The following is an 11097-nucleotide window of genomic DNA, read 5'->3' as shown; positions in this document are numbered from 1 at the left end:
TAACTTTTCATGGGATTTTTGTAAAGTGATAAAAGGGTTGTAAAGGGGATCAATGATTCCGCAATGTGTGATATGTGATTTAAGTCACATGACCGGGTTTTGGGGTATTAAACAGGGCCGGCCTAGGGGTGTGGCCGGGTAGTCGATGGACACAGGCCCCGACACCCGCTAGGCCCGGAAAAAAAGTTATAATTTTTTTTATGTGTTTTTGTAAAAAAAAAATTATGTATAATCAATGTTTTAACATAATTTCATAACCACTACCTTGTTCTAGCGGCAAAGAGTTATGACCTCTAACCAAGAGGTTGTGGATTCTAATCTTAGTTGAGACATTTTTATATTTATTTTTATACACAAGTTTTTTACACAACTCAAATCATAAATAAGTAGTAAGTAAACCCACTTAAAATTAAATTGTTTAAACAAAAAAGTTGTTTATTTTAATTAAGGCCTAAAAAAAATTTCGCTTTTGGCCTAAAAAATATTTCTTCTCTTCGAAGCTGGCCTGGTATAATAAGTGGCAATACAATGTAACCGAGGGTGGAATTCGCCCACTGTGACAAAATTTAAGTTAGAAAATTTTATAATAATCAATAATAAAAATGATTTGTCGTATATTATTTTTACTAGATTCAAATTGCCTCGTTGTAAGAAAAAGTTGGTTCACTTGGATGAACCTATTTCTTGTGTGTGACAATTGGTTTAAATGATGTAATCTTTCAGCTTTTATCTTACCTTTCGTAGTTGTGCTTGAATTCTTACTTTGCTAGTGAGGACCCTATTTTTAATGATACATGTTAACCAATTTCTAGTCTAGGTATAAGTTACAACTGATATGGACAAAAGAATGGAAGAGGACGCATCGCGGTTGACATGATTTCTATAAAACAAAATTTCTAGTCTCTAATCTCAATTCTTAAAGTTGTATAGAAATCAGAGTACCAAGTATTCTTTGTAAATTGTAACCACCTTGATGTACATTTTACCACGTAGACGATATTTTTCGAGAAAATACATGGACTTGTTCTCCGATTAATTAATTCAGTATAATCGACGAAGATAGGTATAAAACATTTGATTTAAAAAAATGTACACATGAAAAGGACATATGAGTTACGTTTTTCTAACGGCCAACTTTTATTTAAGCATTGCGACTAGTAAGTCACTAATAACCACCAAGTTTAAATCCAAATAGGTGAGTACAACCTTAACACTAAATTACATTAAGATTATTCAAAACGTAAATGAACACCACCTCTCCCAATCTAACCCCATCATTTCTCCTCTGTTATTGGCCCATAAAAACGATAATCGTCTTAATTTTTAATTTTGCCTTCTTCGAATATGTTGATCGACGCACTTGAACCATTAAACATAGTTTCATTTATCGCTTTCCATAAACATCAACATACTTACGTAAGTATGATTGATTGAATTGCCCTTGTTTTGCCCACATTATTATTATTATTATTATTATTATTATTATTATAGTTTTTGTTTCATTGTACACCTGTGAACACCACATTTGATTATATATCACTAGATAATGTAAAAGATATATTAAGTTATGTCAAAAGTATCATTATATTCTTTCACTTAAAAACAATACAAAATGAATACAAATTAAATGCCTTTATCCATCCTACCACTTCATATGTACTCTTTCGTCGGCTTATACATAATTGTCTGTCTAGATAAGCAACCCGTGAATTTGATGATGTGGCCAATGATTTTGACCTATAACCCATTCATTATTTCTACTTTCATTTTTCATATTCTTTATACATGATCTTGAGTATCATGACAAAATTGCTAGATGAAATTATGTTTTAAAGTGTTTTTATTATTGTTATTATTATTTCTGGTTGGCGACAAAGAAGTCACATTAAGAGTCTGTTTGAGGGTCCTAAACTCATTAGCGGATCCAAATACACCATAAGATGGTCTTGGATATCTACCGCGGGTCAACCCTCATTGTCCGAGGAACTAACCCTAGTTACCACACATGGATCCGTCCTTATTAACTTACAAGAAGCCCGTGGGCAAGAGACCAGTCACCCACGAAGGAGACAAAAATGCATACAATTCAAGATTCCCAAAAGAGGAAGGACAAAACACCAACACTGTACCACCCGCCAAAGGCTCCTCCCATAACTAGTGTCACGTCCAATCAGAAACCTCTCCCCCACAAGAATAGAAGGTTTTACTAATAGTGATAGCTCGACCAGTTGTTCTCCACCTCCACCGGCTATAAATACCACACTCAAACCAATAGTTAAAAGATTCTCACTCTTATGATTATTTTCTAAAATTTGTACTTATTAACACGTCGGAGGGTGGTTACGAGAAGAATAACGTATTCTTCTTCTCATAACGAGCTCACGGTGTCATCTTTTGCATGTTTGATGGATAACAACTCGTGGAGACAGGGCCGGCTCCTAGAAGGCGAATTTTTTTTGTACCTTAAGTAAAAGAAGCATTTTTTTGGGTTTAAACAATTTATTTTTAAATGAGCTTACTTGGTTATGATTTGATTTGTGTAAAAAACTTTTGTATAAAAATAAACTTAAAAATTTCTCAAATAAGATTAGAACCCACAACCATTGGGTTAGAGATCATACCTCTTTGCCACTAGATGAAGCTAGTAAGTATGTAATTATGTTGAAACATTGATTATACATATTTTTTTAATAAAAATTCATATAAATTTTTTTTTTTAAAAAATTCCTAGCGGGTTATCGGGCATGTGACCGTCGACTACCCTACCACCCTATAAGGCCGGCCCTGCGTGGAGATCAGATTTGACCCTAAAACCGGTTGAGACATAAGTTTACCCCTTAGGTTTGATTCAGGTTTAACCTTTAGGTTGAGCTAGCATTTCTTCAATATGGTTTTAAATATCTATCTTGAGTGATTAGTGAGGATGATATATAAAATTTTAACATATACAAAACAAATTGTTTAATCTTATTGTCGTAGTTGGCTAGTTGCCATCATCACTACCATCTCCTCTTGGCTCTTTTCCACAAAACAAATAAACGATGAACACCATTTTTGTATTGTTGTCTTCGTAGCTTGATTATTTATACTAGACAATATATACAAGTGTACATATAGGTAGAGGTGCACAAATCGGGTTTTTTCTAATACCTGTGTTCGGGTATGGAACGGGTTTTAGGTATGATCGGGTATTGAAAAATCGGGTATTGAGAGAAATCGGGTAGTGTTCGGGTAGGGTATTGAGGAGAAAAACTCAACCCTATGTACCCGGGTGGGTATGATCGGGTTCGGGTATTGGAGCCGGGTATTAATACCCGTTTTGAGTTTGTAATTTTTTTATACATTTTTTAATTTTTTTTGTTTAAAATTTAATTTTTCTTCGTAATTTATAAAAATAATTAAACTATATTACAAAAATCATAAATCCACTTAATTACAAATTATTTACTTAGTAATATGCATTTTACAAAAACTTAAATATAAAAGTTGTGAAGTAAACATAAAAATATACTATAAAAACTTATGTATTATTTCGGGTATTAGAAAATTGGAAATTGGGTATTGGGTACAACCAGGTATCAGGTATAGGGTATGACCAGGTCCCTGTCTTTACGGGTATAAATCGGGTACGGTTCCGGGTACGGATATTGATCTCAAAATGCATACCCTATCCATACCCTACGGGTAGGGTCGGTTCCGGTTTCGGGTATAGAATACCCGGGTATCAGAAAAACCGGTTTCGGGTATTTTTTCGGGTCCGGTTCCGGATCGGGTTTTTTGTGCACCTCTACATATAGGTGAATATACTAATATTGTGATTTTGAATGTCACATGAACAAGAATGCATATCAAAATCAACCTTGATCTTTTATATCTTAAAATTCATGCATATCAAACTACAAATTATATTTACATGCACACATGTGGATATTAATCCACTTAATTATCCAAGTTAACTCAATAAAGATCAAGTTTAATTCAATAAAAATTGTTTCATTGTCTGGATGATATCATCTTAAAGTAGGTTTGAATAATGTCATCGGGCGATAGATCAGTGAAATACCCTTTACCAACGGTCACACCCACCTCGGCTCCTAGCTGTTCAACCGCACCTTGAACTTGATCACCACCAACCTGACTCGGTTCAACCAAATTACAAGCCACCTCAATAACATCATCATGAACTAGAGCCATTGATTGAACCGATACAAGCCCACCGCCTCTTCCACTCACCCTCCTTGCAATCCTACGAACCACACCAATGTCCTTGCAAAACACGGGCACGTTGTAGTTAACCACCCATCCACTTGCTCCTATGACCACCACACCCTTGGTTTTGACCACTTGGACCGGACCTTCGTCTGGTTCAAGTGGTAGAACCTCTGACTCTAGCCCACCTGACCATTGTTGTCCTGTCGCATTCGGCTTGAAGTAGCTGAGTTCCCTCCGGACCGCATCCAACAATCTATGCTCTTTGTGAGCGGCTCCATATGCGTAGCAAGGGACTACAATGAACATTAATAATAATAGTAGTAGTACTGATCAAAATAATAATAAATAATAACAGTAGCAGTAGCAGTAGTAATAATGATAATGTGGTTTAATGTAGTAGTAATAATAATAATATTAATATTAATAATAATATCGTTCAAAATAATAATAACAACAACAACAACAAACAACAACAGAAGTAATAATAATGTTGATCAAAATATACGGAGTAATAATAATAAATATTAGATAAAGTTTAAAGTTGTAGTAAATAATAATAATATTAATAATAATAACAACGACAACAAACAACAAGCTGAAGTAATAATAATGTCGATCAAAATATACGGAGTAATAATTATTATTATTAGATAAAGTTTAAAGTAGTAGTAGTAGTAATAATAATATTAATATTAATAATAACAACGACAACAAACAACAGCATAAGTAATAATAATGTCGATTAAAATATACGCAGTAATAATAATAATTATTATTATTAAATAAAGTTTAAAGTAGTAGTAATAATAATAATAATAATAATAATAACGAAAACAAACAACAGAAGTAACAATAATGTCGATCAGAATATAATAATTATTATTATTAGATAAAGTTATATGAATGATCAAACCTTTAAGTATGGAACCAACATCCTTAGCTAGAGCTCTAGCAATCAATGCAACTTGTTGAACAGAAGTTGAACCTAAAGGATGAAAGCAAACATGATCAACGACACCAAGACGAGGATGAGTTCCACTATGTTGGTCAAAGTCAATGGCTTCATAAGCTGCGTTGACCATCGAGAAAACTGCATTCTTCAAAGAATCTGATGATTTGGAGACAAGAGTGTAACCAACTCTATTGTATGTCTCATCTTCAAACTTGTTAACAATTGCGGTGTCGGGATACATTTTAGCGGCTTGTTCAATCAACTCGAGAGCCGGCTTGTTTCGTGCACCGGATATGTAAACTTTACCACAATAAAGCATTGAAGCAGACATATGTTTGGTTCTTTGTAAACTAGTTTGGTATTTTAATGTTTGTGTTATATGGTTTGTTTTGAATGGTGGGATCATTGATATATATGGCCTCTTCATACCTAATTTTCAAAATAAGAATTTATTTTATTTTATTTATTTATATTTTTATTTTTACAACAACTATTTAACTCACAAATATAACATGAGCTAACATGCCCTTTGCTCTTGGTAACAAACCATGTCATGAGAAAACTCGTTGCCTGATGCTTGTCCAAAGCTCGCTCGAAACTAGCTAGTTTGACACTGACTTATTTATAAGCGAGTCGAGCATTTAAAAAATAAGTTCACTTGTTAGTTGGACCGTTTGGCTACCTTAAGCTATAGCCTAAATTATAATATGTGTTACTATGTATAAGCTATTACCCTATTTTAATATATAAAAATTATAAATTATGTAGTTTATAACTAATTATGTAAAATTAATTTGCTTTCAAATAAAGAGTTGCCTTTAGAGTTTTATAAGTGAAGCTCAAACTCAACATTCTAGCTTGTTAATATAAAATAGTTGAGTTCGAGCTCATCATAACTCGGCTTTAATTGATTCATTTACAGCTCTAGATTAACAATTGTTTTTAGTGTTCACGTGAAATAAACTCTTTCAAAATCGTGTTTATTTTGTAACTAGATTTTCTTAGGTTTTCTAAGTTTCTATAATTATATTTGGTTACACATGATAATTAACGGGTCGATTGGATAATTTGTTATAATATACTCAAATTATAATAATAATAAACCTTTTACTACGATTAAACTTTAAAATGAAAAATGATTCAAATGAGTCGCCACCACCCATCACCAGCGTCTCTCACCAGTCACCACCCTTACTTAACAGTCTACCACTCGTCAATGTCACCATCATCGTTACCACGACGCATCACCGTCAATTCTTGTATCTAAGTGCGCGTAAGTATCATTTGATACGCAACAATCATTAGTGTTCTCAAATCAACTTTTACTAACAACCAACCCAAACTTAGAAAAGAAAGAAAGAAAAAAGGTTGAATCTAAATTTGAAACCCAACTAAAATGAATTATTATTATTATTTCATATATAGTAAAGCAAACAAGCAAAAAGATAGATGAATGGCTAAATTAGCACACACAATTCACGTGTGAAACTAAATTATTGCACACACAATCAGTTGCAATAGCAAACTGTCGAAGCACGAGATGAATCTGACCTGATCCATGACGATGTTTCCACGGATTTCAAGATGAACGAACCACGTCTTGATCTTCTTCTCCGGCTGGTTGGGATCTGCAATGACTTTTTGGGGGTGTGGAGGTGACCGCTAAGAAATCTCCAGGATCTCTTGTTCACAGACACAAAAATATGGTGGTGGCTCTTATTGAGAATGACCAACCCCTAATAAGGAGGTGGAGACCTCCTTATATAGGGAGCCTCATGGCCACCATCATGGTACCCTAATGGGCCTAGCCCAGTTAGGGTTACCTCCACAAAACCCTCTCAGCCCAATAACATTGTATTAGTCCATATAATAAAATAAGCCAAACATAATAAATTTAGGGTCGTAAAACCGGGTTTAGTACCATACCCCTACAAGCCCCCCCAAGTCCAGCGTTGCTCCTGGACGCGCAAGCGTTTAGGTGGAGCGCTGGACTTTATGAGGTGTGTTAGGGCGTGAGGCGGTTTTTTCCCTTTTCTTCGGCCTTATCTTTATTGTCTTTGAGTTTTGGGAGGTTTTCTTCATGGTTTTTATGATAATGATGGTGCACTAGCATGAATAAGATATAGCACGCCGAATAATAAAAGCCTGCGCGCGAGGCGACTTACGAGCTATGAGAATAATAAAGCTTGCGCGCGAGGCGACTTACGAGCTATAAGAATAATAAAGCTTGCGCGCGTGAGGCGACTTACGAGCTGTAAAAATAATGAAGCCTGCGCGCGAGGCGACTTATGGATCTATGAGAATAATGAAGCCTGCGCACGTGGCGTCTTACGAGCTATAAGAATAATAAAAGCTTGCACGCGAGGCGTCTTACGAGCTATAAGAATAATAAAAGCTTGCGCGCGAGGCGTCTTACGAGCTATATGAATAATAAAGCTTGCGCGCGTGAGGCGACTTACGAGCTGTAAAAATAATGAAGCCTGCGCGCGAGGCGACTTACGGATCTATGAGAATAATGAAGCCTGCGCGCGTGGCGTCTTACGAGCTATAAGAATAATAAAAGCTTGCGCGCGAGGCGTCTTACGAGCTATAAGAATAATAAAAGCTTGCGCGCGAGGCGACTTACGAGCTATAAAATGATGATAATGACTGGCCCACAAGGGCCTCCTCCGCGCAGGATGAATATCCCGGCCTGTTTTCAAAATAATAATGGAGGCACAAATGGCCAGATAATAATAATGATGTCATAGGTGTTTGTGCGGCTCGTAGCCGAACCTGCAAAAATATGTCAACTAAAAGTGGATGTATTGCATGGTTCCCATCCTCGGGCAAATTATGAGGTGTGCCCAACCTTTAAGCTTGGCGCGTGGCCTATGGGTTTATGAGGATTCCCAACCTTTAAGTTTGGCGCGTAGCCATATGGGATATTATGAGGATTCCAAACCTTTAAGTATTGCGCGTAGCCATATGGGATATTATGAGGATTCCCAACCTTTAAGTATGGCGCGTAGCCATATGGGATATTATGAGGATTCCCAACCTTTAAGTATGGCGCGTAGCCATATGGGATATTATGAGGATTCCCAACCTTTAAGTATGGCGCGTAGCCATATGAGTACAATCATGGTTATTCTTATCCTGATTTGGATTAGACTATTCATTTGTTATGTCGCTTACGCGCGGCCTGCGCAATGTCTCCTTTATTCTCACGCGCAGATGTGGTGCGTGAGCGTGCATGATGCGTGAGCATCTAATATGCATGAGCGTACGTGAAGCCCAATAACATATGTGATGCGTGAGCATATGAGATGCGTGAGCATGTGATATGCGTGAGCATACGTGATGCGTGAGCATACGTGATGCGTGAGCATACGTGATACGCGTGAGCATGCGTGATGCGTGAGCATGTGATATGCGCCACGAGCATAGGTTTTGGCTGTCTTCATGAGCATGTGATATGCGTGATTCGCTGTGGCGTAGAGTGATCGCCAGGGGCGCGCATGCGACCCGCTGTGGCGTAGAGTGATCGTCAGGGGCGCGCATGCGACCCGCTGTGGCGTAGAGTGATCGCCGGGGGCGCGCATGCGACCCGCTGTGGCGTAGAGTGATCGCCGGGGGCGCGCATGCGGCCCGCTGTGGCGTAGAGTGATCGCCGGGAGAGCGCATGCGGCCCGCTGTGGCGTATAGTGATCGTCGGGAGCGCGCATGCGGCCCGCTGTGGCGTATAGTGATCGCCGGGAGCGCGCATGCGACCCGCTGTGGCGTGTAGTGATCGCCGGGGGCGCGCATGCGACCCGCTGTGGCGTAGAGTGATCGCCGGGGGCGCGCATGCGACCCGCTGTGGCGTAGAGTGATCGCCGGGGGCGCGCATGCGACCCGCTGTGGCGTAGTGTGATCGCCGGGAGCGCGCATGCGGAATCCGAAGTTGATCCACAGGGAGCGATTTTGATCCGCTGTGGCGCGCACGATCTAGAGATTTTGAATATCCACATCAGGTAGGTTTTATGTAAAACCAACAGATCTAATAGGATTTATAGATCTATGAATATGAAGTGTGACTGTTGCTCAAACGAACCCAGATCTGAAAAAATCATAACTAGATTTGGTATATTTCACTTAGAAAAAACACAGATCTAAGGGTTTTCCCCAAAAGTTCGGTGGTATTTCTTCCTGTGTATTTCCAGATCTGGAAGTATTTTTTAGATCTACGGATTTTTGGATTTCCATAGAACATATCTGAAAGAAGAAATCGTAGACCCGAGATATTGATGAATAGATCGGAGGGCCGAGACGAGAAGCGAAGCGTGGTTCATTGCCGTCCCACGGATGGCGCCAATGTCGAAGCACGAGATGAATCTGACCTGATCCATGACGATGTTTCCACAGATTTCAAGATGAACGAACCACGTCTTGATATTCTTCTCCGGCTGGTTGGGATCTGCAATGACTTTTTGGGGGTGTGGAGGTGACCGCTAAGAAATCTCCAGGATCTCTTGTTCACAGACACAAAAATATGGTGGTGGCTCTTATTGAGAATGACCAACCCCTAATAAGGAGGTGGAGACCTCCTTATATAGGGAGCCTCATGGCCACCATCATGGTACCCTAATGGGCCTAGCCTAGTTAGGGTTACCTCCACAAAACCCCCTCAGCCCAATAACATTGTATTAGTCCATATAATAAAATAAGCCAAACATAATAAATTTAGGGTCGTAAAACCGGGTTTAGTACCATACCCCTACACAAACAAAACATCAACATCACTTTTTTTTTATAAGTTTATACACGTCATGTAATTGTATGAAGACCTTATCTACATCAAACTCAAAACAAACATTTTATGTTACCATTGGGCTTTCTCACATCAATGATCATATATAGCTTATTTTATTTTTTATTTTTTTTATTATTATTATTATTTTTGTAAAATTGAGATTCCGGATTTGGAAAACTCGCAAAACTCTTCAACCTTCTAACTATCTTTCATGTTTGATATCATGATGTGCCGGGTCAGGCTTGGAAACTGTTCAAACGGTTGCATCGAATTGTTCAACCAGTAATATAAGCCGGTTTGATGTCCCCGACAGCCTGTACAACTAACAGTACAGACCAATTTAAAGCGGTTTTTAAAACATTGAGAAAAATTCATTCTTTTCCTTAAAAAAAAAGTTGTTAACTTAGAAAGGAAAGTAGTTTTGATGGGCACATGGTTTTGGACTTTTGGGGAGGTTAATGAACACTTTATTATTCCAACAATTGTGTTTCATTATCTTGTACTTAAGTAAAGTTTAAACTTGTGTCCTTAGAATAATTATTTATTAAATTGGGTTATTTCCAAGGTATTTACTAAAATAGGTTGTTGAATTTATATATTTGTAAGTTTAGGTGGAGAGTTTGTTAGTGTTTTGATATATTAACGTTAGACGTGTTTGAGAGAACTGATTGGTATTTTATACACGCTTACTTTTTATATTATTATACATTAAAAATACATCAATCTATAATCTCAAAAACTTGCAACCTTTCTCACTTGTCACTTGTGGCGTCCTCCATTAAACTAATTATCGAATATATCAAACTAAATATATTTTAAATGTGGGTATTTCAGTTATTTATTTAGACTATCGATTGGATATAATAAATATCCAATTTAAAATCTTACCATATATAAGTCAAGCTATGAATATTTTCGTTAGTGTTTAAATACTTCTGTATATTTTTTTCTTTTTCTTATATGTTTTTTTATTCTTTTAAAGAATCTCTAATTCAATATGAGATGACAGTGGTGAGCAATTAAATCTTGAGGTCTAGATAGTCCATCAGTCGTCACTCGTCAGCATTGTAGCGAATGATGCGCGTAAAAAAGAAAACAGAACCCGAACCCTAACGGGTTACCTCTTAAATTGGTTCAATGTATGTTATAAGATTAAAAG

General features: G+C 37.3%; 1 protein-coding gene across 1 annotated transcript; it reads right to left on the bottom strand.

Annotated features, from left to right (window-relative positions):
- Positions 1 to 3844: 3844 nt before the first annotated feature.
- Positions 3845 to 5557, bottom strand: LOC143605057 (formiminotransferase cyclodeaminase-like protein). The gene is made up of 2 exons (XM_077081315.1): positions 5126 to 5557; positions 3845 to 4505 (listed from the first exon to the last, which is right to left on the bottom strand). The coding sequence occupies exons 1-2, from the start codon at positions 5493 to 5495 to the stop codon at positions 3994 to 3996; spliced, it is 882 nt and encodes a 293-aa protein (XP_076937430.1). The 5' UTR covers positions 5496 to 5557; the 3' UTR covers positions 3845 to 3993.
- Positions 5558 to 11097: the final 5540 nt, after the last annotated feature.

The sequence above is a fragment of the Bidens hawaiensis genome, unplaced genomic scaffold, assembly GCF_021521415.1.
Source record: "Bidens hawaiensis isolate Kalapana, Puna unplaced genomic scaffold, B.hawaiensis_p1.1 tig00067808_1, whole genome shotgun sequence".
NCBI classification, from domain to species: Eukaryota; Viridiplantae; Streptophyta; class Magnoliopsida; order Asterales; family Asteraceae; genus Bidens; species Bidens hawaiensis.
Note: the sequence above shows the minus strand (reverse complement) of the source record. Positions and strands in the feature narration are given on the sequence as shown.